This window comes from Xenopus tropicalis, chromosome 9 (assembly GCF_000004195.4).
Source record: "Xenopus tropicalis strain Nigerian chromosome 9, UCB_Xtro_10.0, whole genome shotgun sequence".
Lineage (NCBI taxonomy): Eukaryota > Metazoa > Chordata > Amphibia > Anura > Pipidae > Xenopus > Xenopus tropicalis.
Window position 1 is genome coordinate 11,431,746 of NC_030685.2, and position 26,097 is coordinate 11,457,842.

Genomic DNA, 26,097 nt, shown 5'->3' on the forward strand with positions numbered 1-26,097 from the left:
GTGGAGACCAAAACATTGGTTATGTGCTGTTATTATTAATTCAGCGGGTATGGCATAACATACAGTTACGGCAACATATCCTAACAGGGCAAAACTGTGTAGGACTATCATTACCTAGGCCACTACAAAAATTAAATGAGATATTAACCTGTACAACCTTGCATGTGGTTATCTTATGTTGGATGCGCCTCATTTTCCAGGCCATACCTTGTGTTTATTAATATGGTAGTCATGTAAGCACTTGTGAATGTCCTTTTATTAAATAATTTGATTATTGAAACTTAGCAGTAGCAGCTACATTTCCCACCCTAGGCTTATACTCGGGTCAATACGTTTTTCCAGTTTTCTTAGGTAAAATTAGGTACCTCGGCTTATATTCGGATCGGCTTATACTCGAGTATATACGGTATATATAATTATTAGTCTACATATGTATATATATATTTATTCGTCTACATATGTATATATATATTTATTTGTCTACATATGTATATATATATTTATTTGTCTACATATGTATAAATACAGTATATATTTATTTGTCTACATATGTATATATATATTTATTCGTCTACATATGTATATATATATATTTATTTGTCTACATATGTATATATATATTTATTTGTTTACATATGTATATATACGGTATATATTTATTTGTCTACATATCTATATATATATTTATTAGTCTACATATGTATATATATATACATTTGTCTACATATGCATATATACAGTATATATATATATATATATATATATATATATATACGAATTCTTGGAGAAAGATACCGCTCACGCAGGACTTAGGGGCTGATTTACTAAGACACGAATCCGAATTGGAAAAATTCCGATTGGAAAACGAACATTTTGCGACTTTTTCGTATTTTTGTGATTTTTTTTGGCGCCTTTACGACTTTTCGGAAATTGTCGCGGCTTTTTCGTTACCGATACGATTTTCGCGAAAAAACTCGAGTTTTTCGTAGCCATTACGATTCGCTCGTATCTTGTCGCGACTTTTTCGTATTGAACGCTCGTAAGCGGCGGGCGAAACTTTCAGACTTAGCATGATTTTGGAAGCCTCCCATAGGACTCAATGGCACTCTGCAGCTCCAACCTGGCCCAAGGAAAGTCTCCCATAGGGCTCAATGGCACTCTGCAGCTCCAACCCGGCCCAAGGAAAGTCTCCCATAGGGCTCAATGGCACTCTGCAGCTCCAACCCGGCCAAAGGAAAGTCTCCCATAGGGCTCAATGGCACTCTGCAGCTCCAACCCGGCCCAAGGAAAGTCTCCCATAGGGCTCAATGGCACTCTGCAGCTCCAACCCGGCCCAAGGAAAGTCTCCCATAAGGCTCAATGGCACTCTGCAGCTCCAACCCGGCCCAAGGAAAGTCTCCCATAGGGCTCAATGGCACTCTGCAGCTCCAACCCGGCCCAAGGAAAGTCTCCCATAGGGCTCAATGGCACTCTGCAGCTCCAACCCGGCCCAAGGAAAGTCTCCCATAGGGCTCAATGGTACTCTGCAGCTCCAACCCGGCCCAAGGAAAGTCTCCCATAGGGCTCAATGGCACTCTGCAGCTCCAACCCAGCCCAAGGAAAGCTTCCCATAGGGCTCAATGGCACCCTGCAGCTCCAACCCGGCCCAAGGAAAGTCTCCCATAGGGCTCAATGGCACTCTGCAGCTCCAACCCGGCCCAAGGAAAGTCTCCCATAGGGCTCAATGGCACTCTGCAGCTCCAACCCGGCCCAAGGAAAGTCTCCCATAGGGCTCAATGGCACTCTGCAGCTCCAACCCGGCCCAAGGAAAGTCTCCCATAGGGCTCAATGGCACTCTGCAGCTCCAACCCGGCCCAAGGAAAGCCTCCCTTAAGGCTCAATGGCACTCTGCAGCTCCAACCCGGCCCAAGGAAAGTCTCCCATAGGGCTCAATGGCACTCTGCAGCTCCAACCCGGCCCAAGGAAAGTCTCCCATAGGGCTCAATGGCACTCTGCAGCTCCAACCCGGCCCAAGAAAAGTCACCATACTGAAGCTCCGAATGCTACGAAAAAATCGCAACATTTTGCGCAACTTTTGGAATGGCTACGAAAAAGGCGTGACTTTTCGCGCAAGTTTTAACGCTACGAAAAAATCGCCAGATTTTGTGCAACATTCGGAATGGCAACGAAAAAGTCGCGATAATTTTCCGAAAAATCGGCAAATACCGATCATTACGAAAAAAACGCAATCGGACGCATTCAGCCGGTTCGTGAGTAAGTTAATGGGCCCCTTAGAGTTCAATTCAGAAGTTTTATTGTAGAGGCATGACAACTAAGTCCTGCGTAAGCGGTACCTTTCTCCAAGAATTCGTATCCATCTCTTTGGGACTGCACCCAGGCATATTAATTTGTTCTATACGTGAGTGCCGGCTTCTGTTGTGCATCATATATATATATTTATTAGTCTACATTTGTATATATATATTTATTTGGCTACATATGTATATACCGTATATACTTGAGTATAAGGCGATCCGAATATAAGCCGAGGTACCTAATTTTACCTAAGAAAACTGGAAAAACTTATTGACTCGAGTATAAGCCGACTCCAGTTACATGGGAGTAGGAGAAACAATAGGTTACCTCAAAGCAGTTCTAATGTGTAGCACTTGCTCCATCTGAAAGCTCAGACCCAAGCACAATGCACTGAGATGGCACTACACACCTACAGCCCCCTGCCTGTGCGCTACACACTGCCTGCTCAGTAGGACTATACTTAGTGGGGGATGGAGCCGGCAGGGGTGACTGGCCTGGGAGCCGCTCATACAGGGGCCCCTTGTAGGAAGGACGAGTGTGGGAGAGCGACTTGTTGACTGTGATGTCATGGGACATCTGCAACAAGAAAGCAAAATCTGTTTTAGTTTTATTTTGATGAACCCTATAACAAGGAGTGAAAAGAGAAGTGTCACAACATACTACATACCTTATATTTACTGTATATAACCCTTATATAGCACAATATCACAAGCTCCCAAACCCAGAATGTGCCCATCTCTGCAATAGTACTACTGAGTGAGCATGGGAGACAGCCAGTACTGGGCACCTGATGTACAGTTCCACTTCTGGGCACTACAATCAGGACATGAGATGGTGACCAGGTGGTTGAGTGATGAGGAGTCACCATTGTGTCACCATTGTAAAATGCCCTGGTACCCCAGAACTGCACTGGCTCAGCCATTTTCCTGCCCTGCCTTTTATGGACACAGGCCCATTCCCTTCTCCAGGAAAAGGAAACTTGCGCTGTTGGAAAGGGAAAAATGATATTTTCAGCCAAGAGGGAGGGACTCTGACTGGGCATCGCTTCTGATATTCTGGTCGCTAGTTACACAGCACCCACTCCGCTACTTCATCAAATGCCAGGCAGCGGACCCTTTATCAGATTTGTATCAATTCCCTCTCGTATTTACCTTGGTTCCGATCTGGTTCCCGCACTGCCCCGCTCGGATATGCACAATTTCCATCATAGCTGCTGCTTCCCTTCAGCCCATCCCGTTAGCCCTTGTAGCGAATGGATCTTCCCGATCCCACAGAGCTCTGATATATCCGCGCCTCACACTCTGCCTGCAGCTGCCTCCTTTGGGCTGGGCCTGGGGAATGACACTTCTCACCCGGGCAATGGGTAGGGAAACAGCTCCGGCCTTAAGCAGGGACAAAACTATACAACATGTATTGCTAAGTAGTTTGCGCGCGTAACGAGTGAAACGATTTACCGTATATATGCTAGTATATGCGCGAGTATAAGCCGACGGTTACTTTTTCAGCTCATTTTTAGTGCTGAAAAACTCGGCTTATACTCGAGTATATACGGTATATATTTATTTGGCTACATATGTACTTTATATATATATATATTTACTCCCTTATACTGTAGCTGTGGAACGTAGGTTGGGCCGTTAATGTTAAAGTGCAGAGTATAATTACTCGAGTTGCAGAGAAATAATTTAGATACAAATGTATAGGCCGCAGTTTTCAAGATGGGAACCTATGAATAATGAGCCCCAAACTGGCCCAATGGCTGCACAGATTGGCTCCATGGCAACAACATGGCTACTAAATGGGAGAATGGCTTCCCTATATTGCCTGGGAAAAGCCTGGGCGTAAAGGCGAATGCAGTATATTTATATGTAAGACTGGCGCATTTAATGCGCAAACATAATTGGGAAATTCCCGCAGAAGCTCATAAAATACGGCCCATTCACACACTGGGAATATTTATGCGCACACTCCGCCTCCCAGTGACGCCGCCACTTTGGCGCCGGAAAGAAATATTCGCTCAACTGATTTCCCAAACGGCGCATTTATAGTCGCACAGGGAAACCCGCACAAGTCACACTTTACTGCTGCGCTGCAAGTTGGAGTGATACCCCCCCCCCCCACTCCCAGCAGCCAATCAGCAGAACAATGGGAAGGGAGCAAGATAGCAGCTCCCAGTAGGTATCAGAATAGCACTCAATAGTAAGAAATCCAAGTCCAAGATGACCTCTACTACTACTACCATATATGTGATCCTTGGTCAATAAGATTTGTTCCTGGACCTGTCTAATATTTGATTAAACCACAAATGGATTTCAATTTGGGGCTAGCCATATTCTTAATTTCCCAAGGTGCCACACCCATGTGACCTGTGCTCTTATAAACATCGGTCACACTTTACTGCTGAGCCGCAAGTTGGAGTGATATCCCCCCCTCCCAGCAGCCGATCAGCAGAACAATGGGAAGGGAGCAAGATAGCAGCTCCCAGTAGGTATCAGAATAGCTCTCAATAGTAAGAAATCCAAGTCCGGCTTGGGACTCCTCCAGTTACATGGGAGTAGGAGAAACAATAGGTTACCTGAAAGCAGTTCTAATGTGTAATGCTGGCTCCTTCTGAAAGCTCAGACTCAGGCACACTTTACTGCTGCGCTGCAAGTTGGAGTGATATGCCCCCCCCCTAACCCCCAGTAGCCGATCAGCAGAACAATGGGAAGGGAGCAAGATAGCAGCTCCCAGTAGGCATCAGAATAGCACTCAATAGTAAGGAATCCAAGTCCGGCTTGGGACTCCCCCAGTAACATGGGAGTAGGAGAAACAATAGGTTAGCTGAAAGCAGTTCTAATGTGTAGCACTGGCTCCTTCTGAAAGCTCAGACTCAGGGACAATGCGCTGTGGTGAGATGGACCCACTGGTTCTGAGTGTGCAAGGATTGGATTTGGATGCAAGTGTCCATTCTCACCATGACTTTATCCATTTTTGAATGACCACAACTGTGTGGTTGTGAATGAGCCCTCATGGATTTTATTACAATCATATTGTCCCATCATGTTATATCTCCTGTCTGGGTGAACCATTTGCCCTGCACGATTGCACCAGCAACAAAGAATTTAAATTCAACTATTTTTTTGTATGTACCATATTACAGTTTAGACTGATCTCTGATGTGGGAGGGTTCAGTGTGTTAGCAATGGGATACAGAGCTCCCTTCCAAATGTAAAAATATCACAAATAAAAAGAACATTCATTTCAGGGATACTTCTTTGAAAGCAAATGCAGTGACAAGGAGTTTTGGGCAACATGTAGATATCTAGAAACATTAGCCTATTAGCAGATTTCATTCAGTGATTTTATGTTTTTCAACCCAACATGAAGTTTGTTCTCAGACTTCCCTTTCTAGTTATAGTAACGTTTTATCTTATGTCTAAACCTCATCAAGCGGACTTTAGGGTTTTGGATTCTCTGACCTTATGGTTAATGAGTAGTGATGAGCGAATCTGTCCCGTTTCGCCTCGCCGAAAAATTTGCGAATCTTTCAAAAGATTTGCAAAACAGTGGAAAATTCGCAAAACGGCGAAAATGTTGTGCGTCAAAAAAAACCTGTCGCCCGGCTATTCTTTTGTCGCCCGCCTATTCTTTTGTTGCGCGACTATTCTTTTGTCACCCGCGCCTATTATTTTGTCGCTCGGCTATTGTTTTGTCGTCTGCGGCTATTCTTTCGTCGGGCGGCTATTCTTTTGGCGCCCGCCTATTATTTTGTCGTCCGCGGCTATTATTTTGTCGTCCGCGGCTATTCTTTTGTCGCCCACCTATTCTTTCATCGCGTGTCTATTCTTTTGTCGCCCACCTATTATTTTGTCGCGCAGCTATTCTTTTGTCGCCCACGGCTATTATTTTGTCGCCCGGCTATTATTTTGTCACCCACGGTTATTATTTTGTCACGCGGCAAATTTTTTCAATCCACCAATGGCGAAACGCGGAAATTCGCCACAAATCCATGCCTGGCGAAACATTTCTCCCATCACTAATAATGTGACCAGCCTTAACTTTACCACATTGGGCCTGCGGTTCCTTTACTGTTCCTTACTCTAAAGTTATTTGTATTCTTTTTGCAGTACCTTTGGCTGAGGGTATCTATTCCACATAAAGCACATAAACATGCACCATAGTTACTGGTAACAATCAGTTCGGGTGTTGTTTTGGATGGGTCATTGAAATAAACTCCAGTTGATGTTAGTATTGAAGTCTTACTAATGTTTCCAAATGGTACATGTATTAGCTGTGCATATACAGTCAATATATTATTAAAGATGCTATTATTTTATCATGGAAGGGTATGTACCGTGGGACCTCTATGTAGGACTCGGCAGGGGCCGAAGTAGTAGAAAACCCAAAGGAAAGGTGAATATTACAGAAGGGTCACAGCAGAGTAAAAAGACTTTATGACATGTGAGCTGCTAGATTTTCCAAGAAATTGTGTCAAAAATAGAGTATACTGCCCCTTTAATGCCGTTTAGTGATGGTTGGATGTGACTCCTTGGAACATAAGGTTGTACAGTGCCCAGCAGCAAACTTTGCCTTTAGTGTTAGAGAAGGACACGGCTTCCCATTCATGATATGCCCATTGGGTTCCTGCCCAACTTACACTCCATTATAGATATTGTGGAACCTTTTAACTACACCCCATTTTAATGGCTCGTTATGTTGATCAGCCATGTTTAGCTAATTGCTGAACTCTGGAAGAGAACGGAACTTAGAACTAGAAACATCCATTTCCCAATAATAGCATGTATTACCCTGAATCTACCTATACATAGGGAATACTGTATGGAGGCAGCAGAGGTGAATAAAAGATAAACCAACTGTTTGGACCATAATTTTGCCTTTGGATTTTGTAGTCTATCTGTCCCTCCCACATAAAGCCATAAAGGTGAATCTGGACAATATTAACACACATTGAAGCCAGGTCCTACCTCATATGTCAGATAATCAGAAATACATTCTCTCTGCCAGGTTATAATCACAAGCTAAGTGTGTATTATGTGGGACCTCTTGGGACTTGGGGACTTTCTGAGAAGAGTTGATTGAGTTCCCATCTGTGGGCGCCACAAGTGCCCTTAGGCCATAATCCTGGGACAAGGAGTTGCTCAGTAATGCCAACTGCCTGCTCAGGGGGGCAAGTAAGCGGCACTGCCAGCTGGGCTACAGGATATCTCAGGCTTCTAGAAGTGGGCAAATTGTCTCATATCTTTACTCTGCAGTCAGGGCAGGTCCCTCAGAAATAAGGCATTCTTACACTAGTGGGAACAGAGTGGGAAACCTGGAGCTGACCCCACTTTGGAGGTGAAAGTAGATCCAGGGTTCCCCTGTGCATACAGTTCCAGTGACCAGACTGGCAGGGCCCATTCATGCCAAAAAGTGCAAGTTCAGGGAGTGTTTTTTTTATTTTAGAGGGACCACAACTGCTGAAATAAACCCTAAGGGTGATGTTCCTTGACATATTAACAGGTGAAAGGTTGCATACAAGATCTAGGATACCTCACCCTCCCTTCCCCCAACCCCCTATACCCACGTTCCCCTCAGGTACCCTAAAATAACCCAATATAGCAGGTGTTCGGCCCCCTGGCCCCTTGGATCCCCTATTACCCCGTCCCCCATACATGCAGTTGAATACAGTAACAATAAGCATTTTTCACTTGTGCAGACTTAAAAAGTTGGATGTTTTTTATTCTTATTACTTGCTGATCATGACTTTGTTTTGGTTTCTTTAACTTTAAGTCATGTTTTTGAACCCTCCTCCACCCCTGTTGGGCAAATAGATGCTTGACTGACTTGCCATCTTGCCCAACAGTCTCACCCTTCCTCATGTCGCTTTGCACCAATCATCTTCTGGGTGATGTTTCTGTAGGATCTTTAAGTCATGTTTTTGAACCCTCCTCCACCCCTGTTGGGCAAATAAACAATTGACTGACTTGCCGTCTTGCCCAACAGTCTCACCCTTCCTCATGTCGCTTTGCACCAATCAGCTTCTGGGTGATGTTTCTGTAGGATCAGACTCTTTTAGAACAGGTGAACCCCCGCTAACATTGGTCTTCACCGACGCCCTTTTGGACCCCGGACTTTCTGCTGCAATGCGCACATTGGTCTTCACTTCACTTCAGAGATCTGACCAATATAGACAAGTCCTTACAGGTTGCTGCTGACGATCATGCTTTTGTAACTTTAAGCCATGTTTTTGAACCCTCCTCCACCCCTGTTGGGCAAATAAACGCTTGACTGACTTGACTTCCTGCCCAACAGTCTCTCTGTCTACATCTATGAAGATTCTGATTCATCCATTCATTCCGAGGAACACTTCTTATATTTCTGAAGCTGAACTGAAAGGGTAGTTCAGCTCCACTAATGCCCATTCGGTTTCTTCCCACACTTTTGCGTCAACCTTTGCCATCAATTTAAGGCTTTCTTCAGGTTGGCTGTGTGTTCTTCCTCCAGGGATAAATGGCGGCTCGAGTTCTTTCTTCTCAAGGGCCTCCCAGTCTAATCCCTATAAAAATAGGAGAAACAAAATGCACTTTATTATTCTATTCATAGTATATAAGCCGAGGTACCTAATTTTACCTAAGACAACTGGAAATACTTATTGACCCGAGTATAAGCCTAGGGTGGGAAATGCAGCCGCTACTGCTAAGTTTCAATAATCAAATAAATACCAATAAAATTACATTAATTGAGGCATCAGTGGGGTATATGTTTTTAAATATTTATTTAAAAGAGAAACCGTAAACTAGCTCTGTAAGTGGAGAAGAGGGTCAACAAAAACACTATGAGTATTACCCCACGCTCATTGCGCATTGGCAAACTGGCAGCAGACCCGGTCCCGGAGGACATGTAAGGGGGAGTAAGTATTGCTAGTGGGAGCCTAGGCCAGGGCATTGGAGGGTCTGGTTGCAGGGGGCCTAATTTGCACACAAAGGAGAGAGGGTGGTAGTCTGGAGGGACCCATGGCACCCGACTCGAGTATAAGCCGAGGGTGACTTTTTCAGCACATTTTGGGTGCTGAAAAACTAGGCTTATACTCGAGTATATAGAGTATGTAGATATGCAATTCCTTAGCTCAGGTATAGGCACAAATAACTGAATCTGGCAGGAATCCAGAACAACTTACCTGAAAGAATGGGCTCTTCTTCACGTCCTCGGCCCCATGTTCTCCTGCCCCAAGGCGCTGGGCTGGATCTTTCTTTAGGAGCTGCAAAAAGAAATTGTTGTTAGACAGACAGAAGCTTACAGTTCAACACAATACCCTAATCACAAAGGGACAGTTATGATTCTGTGAAGCCACTAGAACAAAGGATAAGAGTAAGGCCAAATATAAGCACAGGGTCAGTAATAATGAAAAGGCTTCTGTGCCAAACTCTCATCATACAGATAACAACAAGCCCATATCCGGCCTCATACTTACATTTACCAATAGGCTACGAGTCTCCTCTGTTATATCCTCAGGATATTTTGGCTCCTCGTAACATATTCGTTTTAGAACCTCGTGTTGATTTGCCCCATAAAACGGTACCTGGAAAAGAAACAAATATAAACAGTGAGTTAGGGGGGATAAAACTAAGCTACAATAATGCCCAAGGCTTCTGGGCAATACGGGTCTTTCTAATAGGAAGCCAACCAAACAGCCAACAAAGGAGGGAATTGCTCGATATCTAATGAACATAACATTTTCACTCTGTACATGTTTATATCTATGTATATGTTTCTGTAAGGGACCTTTATAGGGCCTATAAAATAAAAAAGAAGTTTATGTTTATTTGCTTGGAAGCCAGAGGGGTTTAAGCAGATTATGTTTTCTTTATTACAAATCTTCTTTAGTGTTATCTGATATTGTTTGCTTTTCTGCGCTGATTTCTAACCCCTACCTTCAGCACAAGCTACATTACATTTAGTACAAGTTTAGTATTAATACAATTTTTAAACTCCAAGCTGAGTTATATATAGTGAAAATATAAATTTCCCAAGGTTTCCCATGTTATGAGGCAATGATCCATTTCTAGCCTTAACCCAATTTCTTTTCACATTAAATGGTAATACTGTGAGAAGGTCATTATCGCCCTAAGGCCTGTGGGACACTAGGGGGCACATTTACTAATCCACGAAACGTCCGAAAAGCGCCCGAATGCGTTTTTTTCGTAATGATCGGTATTTTGCGACTTTTTCGTGAATTTTTCGAGCGCTCAATACGAAAAAGTCACGACAATTCGCGAAAGCCCTAATGGCTATGAAAAAGTCATGACAATTCACGAAAATCGTATTGGCTATGAAAAAGTCGCGACAATTCACGAAAGTTGTAATGGCTATGAAAAAGTCACGACAATTCACTATGAAAAAGTCACGACAATTCACGAAAGTCATAATGGCTATGAAAAAGTCACGACAATTCACTATGAAAAAGTCACGACAATTCACGAAAGTCATAATGGCTATGAAAAAGTCACGACAATTCACGAAAGTCGTATTGGCTATGAAAAAGTCATGACAATTCATTATGAAAAAGTCACGACAATTCACGAAAGTCGTAATGGCTATGAAAAAGTCACGACAATTCACAAAAGTCGTATTGGCTATGAAAAAGTCGTTACAATTCACGAAAGTCGTATTGGCTATGAAAAAGTCGCAACAATTCACGAAAGTCGTAATGGCTATGAAAAAGTCGCGACAGTGACGAACAAATCGCAAAGAATACGAAAAAGTCGCAATATGTTCGTTTCCAATCCGATTTTTTCCCATTCGGAATTCGGATTCGTGGATTAGTAAATCAGCCCCTAGGTATTCTATTGACTGGGGTAGAAACACAGGCTGGGAAAAAGGCTGAGCCTCTGACTTCTGCTCAGGCAAAATTCTCAGGCACATCATTGGCCAATCAGTGTACAGAGCGGATTACGGTGATGCCGCGACTGTCAACACAGAGCAGAAGTCAGAAGATCGGCCTTTTCTCTGCCTACATTTATACACAAGAGGACAAAATGTAGATAAAAAGTGGATTTGTGGAAACTCTATCGGTGATTGGCTAGTTTTTTTCTATAAATGGTTACTTACGGTTCCGGTAAGCAGCTTGAAGATGGTCACTCCAAGTGACCACCAGTCGGCCGTCCTTGTGTATTTGGCCCTGATGACTTCTGGGGCCAAATAGGGTAGGGTTCCACATAAATATGAGGCTGTCCTGTCAAACGTCATTCCTGAAGCAGAAAGAAAACAGTAGGTTAAAGAGTTTATCCATAGAACGGCTGCATTCATTGGCTGAACAGAAGAGCAGCAGTGCACTATAGCTCTTATTATCTATCTCTATCTATATATATATGGCCAATGCTATCTTACCTTCTTTGCAAAGCCCAAAGTCGGTAATTTGGGCGTATCCATCGCTGCATAACAGCACATTGGCTACTTTTATATCCCTACAATAAAACAGAAGCACGTTATACATACTGATTTATTCATTATAAAGCAAAAATATATTTAATATCAGAGGTTGAGCATAAATAACAAAAGTGATCATTTCTAGGATTAGGGCTCTATGTCCCTTTAAGGTTCATTTTTGCTTACCTATGGGCGATGTTGTGCCGGTGGAGAAATTGCAGGCCAAGAACCATGCAGGCGGAATAGAATCTGCAAAGAATAAATAATTAAAGTTAAACATGGATTGAAATTGCATTGAAACCTTTAACGACATGAACAGACCCCCATGTTTCCCAGTAAATGGTATTGTGTGACTAGTGGGAGAGAAGCCAATGTTCTACCTATTGAGTGAGTTATTGACCCAATAATAATGGTATTATGTCCATATAGTGGTAAGAATGCCATAGGGGTAATCGACCTTGGGTTGAGCTCCCTAAAAGCTAATTAGTACTTACCGAACTCCGTCAAGTGGAATTCCGCCTGTAGCCGTATAGGAAGCTAAATCTCCTCCTTCCGCAAACTCCATAGCCAGACACACGTGGTTTGGAGCCCGGAAGGAGCCGCGCAGTCCGACAAGGAACGGACATTGTTCCTCATCAGCCAACCGGAGGATTCGCTGCTCTACGGCGACCCTGGAAAATAAAAACCATTCAACGTTAATACAAAAATAATTATACACATTGAGTTATGGCCGAGAGAGTATGGGGAGGTTCAACAGTTCTAGGTCTAAAATGATTTCTGATTCAAAATGAATATACCAGTGTTACAATCTAAGGTTTGTGCAAGGCCTATCTTTAATTCATGTCTAAATGCACTTATTCTACATTATATTAGCCCCCAGTTACTGATTTACATCTCTGACCCCCCCCCCATTAGACCCCATTAGTCTCAGAGCGCCCCCATTGGGATTTTACCCATAACTTACCTTTTAAATGCACGGATCTTGTTGATATTGTGCATTTCCATGGCCTTGATAGCAACAACCTTCCCGGACTTTCTATGTTGCGCCTTGTAGACCTGCAATGAAAGAGATTCATGAGATAAAGTGCAATACATATTTGCCGCTGCCGTTCTATTTAGGTGTTTGTCATGGAGAAACAATAGAATGGAAATTGGATATTATACAGGATTTAGGGTTAGATATATCATATAGAGACGGGAAAGCTCACCTTTCCGAAAGTTCCCTCGCCGAGATAGGACTGGAGCTGGAAATCCTCAATTGTTGGTGGTGCCGTCTCCAGCAGCCTGAAATGAAATACATTTAATTGATTAAACCTGTTTCTGGTACCTTCTCTGTTATGGGCTGAGATGCATATACATAGCAGGGTACCTCGGCCTAAACAGGTGTTCCTATAGAACATTTATATATATAAGCACAATGGGTAAGATTTCATGCAATCCACCAACCCAAATAAGCCACAGACAGTACAACAAACATATCTTAGAATCATAATCATTACCTTCTGTCCAACCCACTTGGGCCAAGGGCTTCGTCGATCTTTTCAATGATTTCATAATATTGAGTTCTCCGCTAGAGAAGAGAAGGAAACACCATTAATTCATGATCAATAGAACAGAAATGATTACTCTATTTATTTTGCAGCAAAAACTTACCTTATAGTCGTCAGGAGAATCAATAAATGAAGCCGGCTTCCATAGAGGGGCTGATTAAAAGAAAAAAAACAAAGGTTTAAGTCCCAAGTACCACTGGGAACTGTGGGGACAAAATGGCGGTTTGTGGGTTGGAATGAATAAGTTGAGGCCTAAGTCTAAAGCTGTTGGTTTGGGCGACATTATATCGATGGCCTCGTACCAAGAACCATTAGGAACTATTTTCAAAAACTAGTGAACGTGGCCATAATATAAAATGCAGCCATTGAATAGAACATACAGCGCATTAGTACATTATTCTAGCTGGGAATTGGGATCAGGTTTATGGTTGAACATCAATTAGTAAAGTATTTGTATGAGAAAAAAAATCACCTTTCCGGATCTGAACTGGTCTCCTCTTGGGAAACTCAATCCGTCTGGCAACCCGAGGCTCCTCGCTGACGTCCTATAGAGAGATCCAATGTAAAAAGGATTTAGCGTAAAATATTGTCAAAGGAAACTAAATAGAATTTAATACATCGAATATGTTATTGTAACTTTAAAAGGTTTATTTGAAAAAGGACTTAGTTTCCTTATTGAAACTACTTTTCAAAGGGATGTCAGCTAGCAGGTAGCATTTCCTGGTTTAAAAGCAAGAATCTGATTGGTTGCTATGGATTACTGCTATTGGGGAAACGTTGGGCCTTTTATTACATACGGGGTTTAGATATTATCCACCTTTATCTGTATAAAAGCACTTGGGAAGGGTTCTTGTGCCTTTATATTGTCATGGAAAGCCTTTGGGAACTTATACTATACATAATATACACACAATATATGACAATAAGGGGCACATATAGTGTAATTATAGTTCATGACCAGCCTTTCCAAGCCCAAACTCACCTTCTTCTGTGCTTCTTGCTGCTGTTTTTCGATCTTTATTTGCTCATTAAGAAGCACATTTCTTATGGTTCTCTTCATTGTTTCCTTTTGGGCCTCGTCCAGGGCTTCTTCTTGGCGAGTTTTCATCTTTTCCTTTTCTTTCAGACGCAAATCTGTTTGTCTCTTCATATCTTCTCGGTCCTCTTCCCGGTGCATTCTGTAATGAAGCACATTCCTTACCTTGAGGCTCGCTAGCTCTCTTTTCGCCTCTTCTCGCGCTTCTTCTCCTGCTTCTCTTGCTTCTTTTTCCAGGATTCTGCAGCTTTCATTCTCCATGAATCTCTGTTTCTGCTGATCTGAAAATTGTTCAGCTTCCTGCAGAGATTCTTTATGGAGACGTTCCTTTATTTTGTCCTGCAGAATCATTCTGGTGTTCCGGTGCCGGGCGTATTCCTTCGCCTCCTCTTCAGCCCGTTTCTCAAGATCTTCCTTTACATCTTCTCTACCTTTCAGTGCAAGCTGAAAGGTTTGCGTAGCTTCAGTATTGCTACTGAATTCCTGGAGAAATGAAATATACAAAACTAAGCACTGAAGTCCAACAAATACCTATAGGCCTGAGCTGAATACTTAGCATTTGGTACAATAATAATTAATAATATAACAGGGCCTATAATAAAAATAAGGTATTAGGTTCCAGGTCAACGTGGTTAGTTTTAGTTGTCTGCAATTTCAGATTGACTCTTGTCATTTGAATAATATGTGTTTAATTGTCTCTCTGGCCATGGCATATGTTTAAGGAAATAAAGCTCAGTAACTTATACAGGTATGGGATCCCTTATCCAGAAACCCGTTATCTAGAAAGTTCTGAATTACGAAAAGGCCATCTCCCATAGACTCCCTTATAAGCAGAAAATTCTAATTTTTAAAAATGATTCCCTTTTCTCTGTAATAATAAAACAGTACCTGTACTTGATCCCAACTAAGATATAATTACCCCTTATTGGGGCAGAACAGCCCTATTGGGTTTATTTCATGGTTAAATGATTCCCTTTTCTCTGTAATAATAAAACAGTACCTGTACTTGATCCCAACTAAGATATAATTACCCCTTATTGGGGGCAGAACAGCCCTATTGGGTTTATTTCATGGTTAAATGATTCCCTTTTCTCTGTAATAATAAAACAGTACCTGTACTTGATCCCAACTAAGATATAATTACCCCTTATTGGGGGCAGAACAGCCCTATTGGGTTTATTTCATGGTTAAATGATTCCCTTTTCTCTGTAATAATAAAACAGTACCTGTATTTGATCCCAACTAAGATATAATTACCCCTTATTGGGGCAGAACAGTCCCATTGGGTTTATTTCATGGTTAAATGATTCCCTTTTCTCTGTAATAATAAAACAGTACCTGTACTTGATCCCAACTAAGATATAATTACCCCTTATTGGGGGCAGAACAGCCCTATTGGGTTTATTTCATGGTTAAATGATTCCCTTTTCTCTGTAATAGTAAAAAATTACATAAAGATCCCTTATCTGGAAAACCCCAGGTCCCAAGCATTCTGGATAACAGGTCCCATACCTGTACTAATTTAGAATATATTTAGTACAAATGTATTGCTGTAAAAGCGGCATGAACGTAGATATTAATGTCAATTAATCTTAATGTCAAAAGTATTTTGTTTATAAGCGACAAGTTTGGATCAGTCAAAATAAAAACTTACATTCTTCCCCTGAGGGAGAATTTCGTGGGAAACTGGCCCTGATGCCACTCGTTCAGCGGCCGCCAGTTGGAGGACCAGTTGTTGGGGACAGGGAGGAGCAGTCACAAGGGTGAGACCGCTGCAGTCCTACGGGGAGAGAACAACAGGGGAATTTAGGAAAAGATACAAAAAAAAACTAACAAACACCCCCCAAAAATCCCCGTAGTGCAATATAATAGGGTTTCATCTGAACATCTCAAAATTCCAGGGTGAAACACAAACCTTCATCACCAACTATAACCAATAACATAAGCCTAGGGGCTTTTTTTTTACCCCTTCTGCCTCTTTCCAGCTTTTACATGGGGGTCACTGACCCCAACGGGCAAGAAATCTATTGCTCTGCGAGGCTACAATTATATTATGTCGTATAGATTATCTTTTCGTTCAGGGCCTCTACTAATTATATTCCAGTCTGCCAGAGCACTGCCTGGTTGCTAGGGTAAACTGAGCCCTAGCAACTACATACAATTCTAATAAATAATTACAAAAAAAAACCCCAAAAATAAATATTGCTAATCTTTTCTGAATATCAATATCTCCGTGATACTAAAGCGTAATTTAAAGGTAAAATAACCATAAAACCTAAAACACAGGGCGCTGCTACTAATGCCTGTCAGGCAGGTACCGGCTATGTTTAATACTATGGGTTATTCTATAGGAGAAGCTTTCAGCCTTACCCTGACCCCAGAGCCACACATGGTGGTGAATATTCGGCCGAGTCTTCTGAGCCTTCCAGTTGTTGTTGTAGATCCTATAGTAACAAATAAACATCCATGAGATTCCCAGGCAGTGTTTAGTGTATGAATGTTACATATAGAGGGAAGGAGGGCTGATGGGGTTAAGGAGTGAGTAGAATAACAGGAATATAGAGCAATGGCTCCTGGGATAGCGCACCTGAAGGCTCCTCGGCTCCCGTGTCCGAGACACGTTGCGTTTTTTTAGGAACATCCTGTTGGGAGAGAAATGGGATAAACACCATTAAACATTATTACATATACTGTGTGTTTATATCTGTAGCAAAACAAATTCTATTGATTTGAATGTATTTCCAGTGAGAAAAAATGTCCATTGACTGTAATGCATTTGGCATGAGAAAAACCGGCAACGGACTTTAATATGTTATAGATAGATAGACAGACAGACAGACAGATAGATTAGATAGATAGATAGATAGATGATAGATAGATAGATAGATAGATAGATAGATGATAGATAGATAGATAGATAGATGATAGATAGATAGATAGATTAGATAGATAGATAGATGATAGATAGATAGATAGATAGATAGATAGATAGATAGAAAAACACCCATTAACTTCAATGCATTTGTAGTAGGAAAAAGAATTGAGGGAAAAATGTCATTGACTTCAGTGTATTTGGAGAAAAAACATTGGAAAATATGTCATTGACTTTAATGTATTTGGCATGAGAAAAAACACCTACTGTTTTCAATGTGTTATAGATAGAGATAGATAGATAGACAGACAGACAGACAGACAGACAGACAGATAGATAGATAGATAGACAGACAGACAGACAGACAGACAGGTAGATAGATAGATAGATAGATAGATAGATAGATTGATATACAGACAGACAGGTAGATAGATAGATAGATAGATAGATAGATAGACAGACAGACAGACAGGTAGATAGATAGATGATAGATAGATAGATAGATGATAGATAGATAGATAGACAGACAGACAGACAGGTAGATAGATAGATGATAGATAGATAGATAGATAGATAGATAGATAGATAGATGATAGATAGATAAATAGATAGATAGACAGACAGACAGGTAGATAGATGATAGATAGATAGATGATAGATAGATAGATACATAGATAGACAGATAGATCCCATTAACTTCAATGCATTTGTAGTAGGAAAAAGAATTGAGGGAAAAATGCCATTGACTTCAGTGTATTTGGAGAAAAAACATTGGAAAAAATGTCATTGACTTTAATGTATTTGGCATGAGAAAAAACACCTACTGATTTCAATGTGTTAGAGATAGATAGAGATAGATATATAGATAGACAGACAGACAAGTAGATAGATAGATAGATAGATGATATATAGATAGATAGATAGACAGACAGACAGACAGATAGATAGATAGATAGATAGATAGATGATAGATAGATAGATAGATAGATAGATAGATAGATAGACAGACAGACAGGTAGATAGATAGATGATAGATAGATAGACAGACAGACAGACAGATAGATAGATAGATAGATAGATAGATAGATGATAGATAGATACATAGATAGATAGACAGACAGACAGACAGACAGACAGGTAGATAGATAGATGATAGATAGACAGACAGACAGATAGATAGATAGATAGATAGATAGATAGATAGATGATAGATAGATAGATAGATACATAGATAGATAGATAGATTCCATTAACTTCAATGCATTTGTAGTAGGAAAAAGAATTGAGGGAAAAATGCCATTGACTTCAGTGTATTTGGAGAAAAAACATTGGAAAACGTGTCATTGACTTTAATGTATTTGGCATGAGAAAAAACGCCTACTGTTTTCAATGTGTTATAGATAGATAGAGATAGATAGATAGATAGATAGATAGAAAAACACCCATTAACGTCAATGTATTTGGAGTAGGAAAAAGAATTGAGGGAAAAATGCCATTGACTTCAGTGTATCTGGAGAAAAAACATTGGAAAAAATGCCATTGACTTCAATGCGTTAAGCCCATTTTTGTGGTTTTGCAAATTTATCGACAGACTCTCCCATCATTATATATATATATATGTGTGTGTGTGTAACCATGATAGAAACCTTATGCATTGCTTGGGGGGCAGGGATGGGCCCAATGGAGCTTTTGTTCTTTATAATTCAGAATTATCATTATAGAATCATGCCGAGATATCAGCAGTGGGAACAGAAATACTAACGGGAAGTCTAATTGTTTGTAACAAGACTCAGAGCAATTATATATATATATGACTTTGGGGCGTTTACGCTAATTAGAATCCTTAATTCCTAACGATATGATAGAGCCCCAGCAGCCAATCCCATTCTGTGTCCCCTGAATAGTAAAGAGACCAGGCTGAGCCATACCTTAGGGTTACACCTAAAGACGTTCCTAAGGGTTTTTCCAATTCTGGAAAACATTGTTGTGATTCCTAAATGAGAAAAATAACGAGTTAAACCAATTAGTCATTAGGGAGACAAACTGCGATGTTGTTGCTGATACTAAATTGCATCTAATTTGGGAATGTTTGGGCGCAATTCGCATTTGCAAATAAAGGAGGGAGGGGCCCAGCAGCACAAAGTGTAACGATTAAGGGCAAAAACAGGCGCGAAACAACCATTTGCGAAAAATATGCGCGGACTTTATAATTCCCCCCCGGCATTTTTTTCTATATACGATTAAATAATTAGATTTTATTATTTTTTTTTATAAATGAATAACTAATAGTTAGATATTACTTACAGGTAATTCGATTGAATTAGATCTGAATAAAACAATTGATGGAATAGAGACAAACAGAAACACTGCGCTCTGATTGGCTTCTATCCAACAAATGGTAAAGGGATTGTCAGTGAAGCCTACTTATCTGATCTGGTTATCTGATAAGGATGACATCACAATGCCCTGTTGCCATGGGAACACAAAGCTGAATTCACTGCGGTAAACACTATGACATCACAATGCCTTTACTGTTGCCATGGAAACCATAGCTTCCCTGAGTGTTTGCTTAGGAAGTGCAACTTAATGATTATTAATGATTGTATTTAAAAAGTCTTTTATTTCTATGAGATGAAGCTCATATTAAATTGACATCTTGTTTTAATCAATATCAGCCTGTGCCTAATTACACTAGGAATGTACAGCAGCTCCCACAGGCAGAACATATTCCTTTCCTCTATGTACTATCAATTGGGTCGGAATTGGGCTCTAATTGGCTGGTAGTGTTGTATAAACTTACATTCATTCAGTTGTAGATAAACTCGCATAGTGTGTACTGGGAAGTAATATATATATATGTATTTATTTTATTTTTTTCCCCTTGGCGCTATCACTATTAAGATTAATGATAACTGGTCGGATTGGATTGTCCCCCTGAGTAAACTTCTACTCAATGATTATAGCCGGGACATATCCTGCTAAGTGTATGTACATTCCCCTAAGCTGATTACCAGCGTCCCCTGTACCGATCGCTATCCCCTTCCGTACTACTAGTGTGTCAGCTATCGCCACTTATTTTATTTGACGAACGGCGACCGTTCTTTACCTTTGGTGTGACAGTGACAACTGGCTTGTACGCGTCTTGATCGTGGGGGCTAGTCTGAGACCCTCTATGCACCAAGCGGAACTTCCAATGAGTAAGTTTCCCCGTATCTGTTGCCTGGGATGCATATATGCACTCTGTGGGGGCCGATTTACTAATCCACGAAAGCGCCCGAATGCGTTTTTTCGTAATGATCGGTATTTTGCGATTTTTTTCGTCGCCGTCGCAACTTTTTAGTAAATGGTCATGACTTTTTCGCAGCTGTTACGACTTGCGCGAATCGTCACGACTTTTTCGTAGCCGTTGTGCAAAAACCGGAAAGGTTTGCCCGCCGTTTATTAGCGCTCAATATGAAAAAGTTGTCGTAGCGGCTACGAAAAAGCCGTGACAATTCGCGCAAGTCGTAGCGGCTACGAAAAAGTCGCGACGGCGACGGGAAAAACGCGGAAAAAGTCGCAAAATGTTTGTTTCCAATCCGATGTTTTCCCATTCGGGATTCGGATTCGTGGATTAGTAAATCAGCCCCTATGTATGTGCTCCATATATGTGGTTAAACTGTAACCGATGCACTGATGCATAGCGCTATGATGTTCTCTTTATTGTATAAGTTCTCGTTCTATCCCTATGCTTTTGCAAGTTTATTTCTACAATTCACGATTTTTTTGTGTTGTTTATGCTTATCTCTTATGTCTGTTTGTAGTGATTGGACATAATGACTCCATATATCAATTATTATTTTTTACCAAAATGATGCGAAATTATGTTGTGTTCATTTCATTTGTGTTAGTATTTTCCACTGTTTTTTTTAGATGTTTTGATACGGTAATGTGTGACGTCACATCCTCACGTTTTTTGTCTGTATTTTCCCGCCGGTTGTGGTATATAATGTTTGTATTCACTCTGTGTTGTATCTTTGAGAAAGGCTGTGGTTTTCAGCCGAAACGTCAGTTCACCATTTAAATAAAAAGACCTTTTATTTTACACATAAGTCCTGTGAGAGCGGCTTCTTCGTTATCCACCTCTATATATATATATATTTATTTGGCTACATATGTATATATATATTTTTTTGTCTACATATGTATATATATATATTTTTGTCTACATATGTATATATATATTTATTTGTCTATATTTGTATATATATAATTATTAGTCTACATATGTATATATATATTTATTTGTCTACATATGTATATATATATATACGTCTACATATGTATATATATATATTTATTTGTCTACATTTCTATATATATATTTATTAGTCTACATATGTATATATATATATTTATTTGTCTACATATGCATATATACAGTATATATATATATATATAAATATATACGAATTCTTGGAGAAAGGTACCGCTCACGCAGGACTTAGGGGCTGATTTACTAAGACACGAATTCGAATCCGAATTGGAAAAATTCTGATTGGATACCGAACATTTTGCGACTTTTTCGTATTTTTTGCGATTTTTTTTTGGCGCCTTTACGACTTTTCGGAAATTGTCGCGACTTTTTCGTTACCAATATGAATTTCGCGAAAAAACGCGAGTTTTTCGTAGCCATTACGATTCGCTTGTATCTTGTCGCGACTTTTTCGTATTGAACGCTGGTAAGCGGCGGGCGAAACTTTCAGACTTAGCATGATTTTGGAAGTCTCCCATAGGGCTCAATGGCACTCTGCAGCTCCAACCCGGCCCAAGGAAAGCCTCCCATAGGGCTCAATGGCACTCTGCAGCTCCAACCCGGCCCAAGGAAAGTCTCCCATAAGGCTCAATGGCACTCTGCAGCTCTAACCCGGCCCAAGGAAAGTCTCCCATAGGGCTCAATGGCACTCTGCAGCTCCAACCTGGCCCAAGGAAAGTCTCCCATAGGGCTCAATGGCACTCTGCAGCTCCAACCCGGCCCAAGGAAAGTCTCCCATAGGGCTCAATGGCACTCTACAGCTCCAACCCGGCCCAAGGAAAGTCTCCCATAGGGCTCAATGGCACTCTGCTGCTCCAACCTGGCCCAAGGAAAGTCTCCCATAGGGCTCAATGGCACTCGGCAGCTCCAACCCGGCCCAAGGAAAGTCTCCCATAGGGCTCAATGGCACTCGGCAGCTCCAACCCGGCCCAAGGAAAGTCTCCCATAGGGCTCAATGGCACTCTGCAGCTCCAACCCGGCCCAAGGAAAGTCTCCCATAGGGCTCAATGGCACCCTGCAGCTCCAACCCGGCCCAAGGAAAGTCTCCCATAGGGCTCAATGGCACTCTGCAGCTCCAACCTGACTCAAGGAAAGTCTCCCATAGGGCTCAATGGCACTCTGCAGCTCCAACCCGGCCCAAGGAAAGTCTCCCATAGGGCTCAATGGCACTCTGCAGCTCCAACCTGGCCCAAGGGAAGTCTCCCATAGGGCTCAATGGCACTCTGCAGCTCCAACCTGGCCCAAGGGAAGTCTCCCATAGGGCTCAATGGCACTCTGCAGCTCCAACCCGGCCCAAGGGAAGTCTCCCATAGGGATCAATGGCACTCTGCAGCTCCAACCCGGCCCAAGGGAAGTCTCCCATAGGGATCAATGGCACTCTGCAGCTCCAACCCGGCCCAAGGAAAGTCTCCCATAGGGCTCAATGGCACTCTGCAGCTCCAACCCGGCCCAAGGAAAGTCTCCCATAGGGCTCAATGGCACTCTGCAGCTCCAACCCGGCCCAAGGAAAGTCTCCCATAGGGCTCAATGGCACTCTGCAGCTCCAACCTGGCCCAAGGAAAGTCTCCCATAGGGCTCAATGGCACTCTGCAGCTCCAACCCGGCCCAAGGAAATCCTCCCATAGGGCTCAATGGCACTCTGCAGCTCCAACCCGGCCCAAGGAAATCCTCCCATAGGGCTCAATGGCACTCTGCAGCTCCAACCCGGCCCAAGGAAAGCCTCCCATAGGACTCAATGGCACCCTGCAGCTCCAACCCGGCCCAAGGAAAGTCTCCCATAGGGCTCAATGGCACTCTGCAGCTCCAACCCGGCCCAAGGAAAGCCTCCCATAGGGCTCAATGGCACTCTGCAGCTCTAACCCGGCCCAAGGAATGTCTCCCATAGGGCTCAATGGCACTCTGCAGCTCCAACCTGGCCCAAGGAAAGCCTCCCATAGGGCTCAATGGCACTCTGCAGCTCCAACCCGGCCCAAGGAAAGCCTCCCATAGGGCTCAATGGCACTCTGCAGCTCCAACCCGGCCCAAGGAAAGTCTCCCATAGGGCTCAATGGCACTCTGCAGCTCCAACCCGGCCCAAGGAAAGTCTCCCATAGGGCTCAATGGCACTCTGCAGCTCCAACCCGGCCCAAGGAAAGCCTCCCATAGGGCTCAATGGCACTCTGCAGCTCCAACCCGGCCCAAGGAAAGTCTCCCATAGGGCTCAATGGCACTCTGCAGCTCCAACCCGACCCAAGGAAAGTCTCCCATAGGGATCAATGGCACTCTGCAGCTCCAACCCGGCCCAAGGAAAGTCTCCCATAGGGCTTAATGGCACTCTGCAGCTCCAACCCGGCCCAAGGAAAGTCTCCCATAGGGCTTAATGGCACTCTGCAGCTCCAACCCGGCCCAAGGAAAGTCTCCCATAGGGCTCAATGGCACTCTGCAGCTCCAACCCGGCCCAAGGAAAGTCACCATACTGAAGCTTGAATGAATCCGAACGCTACGAAAAAATCGCAACATTTTACGCAACTTTCGGAATGGCTACGAAAATGGCGCGACTTTTCGCGCAAATTTTAACGCTACGAAAAAATCGCCAGATTTTGCGCAACATTCGGAATGGCAACGAAAAAGTCGCGATCATTTTCCGAAAAATCGCCAAATACCGATCATTACGAAAAAAACGCAATCGGACGCATTCGGCCGGTTCGTGAGTAAGTAAATGGGCCCCTTAGAGTTCAATTCAGAAGTTTTATTGTAGAGGCATGACAACTAAGTCCTGCGTAAGCGGTACCTTTCTCCAAGAATTCGTATACATCTCTTTGGGACTGCACCCAGGCATATTAATTTGTTCTATACGTGAGTGCCGGCTTCTGTTGTGCATTATATATATATATATATATAAATATTTATTAGTCTACATTTGTATATATATATTTATTAGTCTACATTTGTATATATATATTTATTTGTCTACATTTGTATATATATATTTATTTGTCTACATATGTATATATATAAATATATTTATTTGGCTACATATGTATATATATATATTTACTCCCTTATACTGTAGCTGTGGAACGTAGGTTGGGCCGTTAATGTTAAAGTGCAGAGTATAATTACTCGAGTTGCAGAGAAATAATTTAGATACAAATGTATAGGCCGCAGTTTTCAAGATGGGAACCTATGAATAATGAGCCCCAAACTGGCCCAATGGCTGCACAGATTGGCTCCATGGCAACAACATGGCTACTAAATGGTAGAATGGCTCCCCTATATTGCCTGGGAAAGGCCTGGGCGTAAAGGCGAATGCAGTATATTTATATGTAAGACTGGCGCATTTAATGCGCAAACATAATTGGGAAATTCCCGCAGAAGCTCATTAAATACGGCCCATTCACACACTGGGAATATTTATGCGCACACTCCGCCTCCCAGTGACGCCGCCACTTTGGCGCCGGAAAAAAATATTCGCTCAACTGATTTCCCAAACGGCGCATTTATAGTCGCACAGGGAAACCCGCACAGGGGCTCAGGGAAATAGCCATCTTATTGGGGAATGTTTGGGCGCAATTGGCATTTCCCTGGGATTCGCAAATAAAGGAGGGAGGGGCCCAGCAGCGCAAAGTGTAACGATTACGGGCAAAAACAACCATTTTCAAAAAATATTTGCAGACTTTATAATTCCCCCCCAGCTATTTTTTCTATATACGATTAAATAATTTGATTTTCTTATAAATGAATAACTAATAGTTAGATATTACTTACAGGTAATTCGATTGAATCAGATCTGAATAAAACAAATGATGGAATAGAGACAAACAGAAACACTGCGCTCTGATTGGCTTCTATCCAACAAATGGTAAAGGGATTGTCAGTGACGCCTCCTTATCTGATCTGATAAGGATGACATCACAATGCCCTGTTGCCATGGGAACACAGACTGAAGTCGCTGCAGTAAACACTATGACATCACAATGCCTTCACTGTTGCCATGGTTACCAAACCTGAACTCAAGTTCTAAAATAATGATGGCTTCCTTGTTGCCACGGGAACACAGCATAAATCAATAATTATCCACCCGTTTAGTTAGGGAGCGCAAGTTAATGGGGAACTGAAATAAAATATTGATTAGAAACTTTATCTAAAGGAATTATGAAGTTTTCCCTGATTAAAAAAAAGGGATCTCGGCTGCATTTGATTTTGAGTTTAGGAAACAGGATTCAAGTTTTATAAAATAAGAGAAAAATACCGCAAAATAAAGTCAATTCATTTGTAATGTGTTTGGAGTGAGAAAAAGTGAGGGAAAAAATGCCCATTGACGTCAATGCATTTAGTGAATGTTTTGCTTTTTCGCGAGATTGATGTATTATAAGGGATAATGTACCCCCTACTGTAAATGATAAGGATATTAGCAGTCACTGAGGGGTTCTGTGCCCATATAAAGGCACAAGGCTGCAGGCTGAGTTATACAGGGAACTCTGAGTATCACTCATGTATTATAAGGGATAATGTACCCCCTACTGTAAATGATAAGGATATTAGCAGTCACTGAGGGGTTCTGTGCCCATATAAAGGCACAAGGCTGCAGGCTGAGTTATACAGGGAACTCTGAGTATCACTCATGTATTATAAGGGATAATGTACCCCCTACTGTAAATGA

At 41.9% G+C, this 26,097-nt stretch overlaps 2 protein-coding genes and 1 long non-coding RNA gene across 3 annotated transcripts; all 3 read right to left on the reverse strand.

Annotated features, from left to right (window-relative positions):
- Window positions 1–7,999: 7,999 nt before the first annotated feature.
- LOC116407744 (serine/threonine-protein kinase N2-like) lies at window positions 8,000–12,421 on the reverse strand. Its single transcript, XM_031893677.1, has 7 exons — window positions 12,198–12,421; window positions 11,890–11,952; window positions 11,665–11,741; window positions 11,386–11,525; window positions 9,749–9,856; window positions 9,455–9,535; window positions 8,000–8,833 (listed from the first exon to the last, which is right to left on the reverse strand). Exons 1-7 carry the CDS (start codon window positions 12,266–12,268, stop codon window positions 8,648–8,650), a joined length of 726 nt encoding a protein of 241 aa, XP_031749537.1. The 5' UTR covers window positions 12,269–12,421; the 3' UTR covers window positions 8,000–8,647.
- Window positions 12,422–12,663: 242 nt separating this feature from the next.
- On the reverse strand, window positions 12,664–16,210 carry LOC116407784 (inner centromere protein A-like). The gene is made up of 8 exons (XM_031893803.1): window positions 16,205–16,210; window positions 15,944–16,069; window positions 14,236–14,772; window positions 13,726–13,798; window positions 13,357–13,406; window positions 13,203–13,273; window positions 12,912–12,987; window positions 12,664–12,759 (listed from the first exon to the last, which is right to left on the reverse strand). The coding sequence occupies exons 1-8, from the start codon at window positions 16,208–16,210 to the stop codon at window positions 12,664–12,666; spliced, it is 1,035 nt and encodes a 344-aa protein (XP_031749663.1).
- A 455-nt stretch (window positions 16,211–16,665) lies between these two features.
- On the reverse strand, window positions 16,666–19,154 carry LOC116407746. Its single transcript, XR_004220544.1, has 3 exons — window positions 19,090–19,154; window positions 16,877–16,931; window positions 16,666–16,733 (listed from the first exon to the last, which is right to left on the reverse strand). It is a non-coding gene; the product is annotated as an uncharacterized LOC116407746 (long non-coding RNA).
- Between the last annotated feature and the right edge of the window lie 6,943 nt (window positions 19,155–26,097).

Excerpts from the sequence above, each read along its gene's own strand:
- LOC116407784 (XM_031893803.1), bottom strand. Across the intron at positions 13,407-13,725 it reads ACCAGTTCAGATCCGGAAAG|CCCCTCTATGGAAGCCGGCT; the intron begins GTGATTTTTTTT and ends TCTTTTAATCAG. Across the intron at positions 12,760-12,911 it reads GCGAGGGAACTTTCGGAAAG|GTCTACAAGGCGCAACATAG; the intron begins GTGAGCTTTCCC and ends CTTTCATTGCAG.
- LOC116407744 (XM_031893677.1), bottom strand. The coding sequence starts at position 12,268 with ATGGAGTTTGCGGAAGGAGGAGATTTAGCTTCCTATACGGCTACAGGC. Across the intron at positions 11,526-11,664 it reads CTTTGGGCTTTGCAAAGAAG|GAATGACGTTTGACAGGACA; the intron begins GTAAGATAGCAT and ends TTTCTGCTTCAG. Across the intron at positions 9,536-9,748 it reads CTCGTAGCCTATTGGTAAAT|CTCCTAAAGAAAGATCCAGC; the intron begins GTAAGTATGAGG and ends TTCTTTTTGCAG.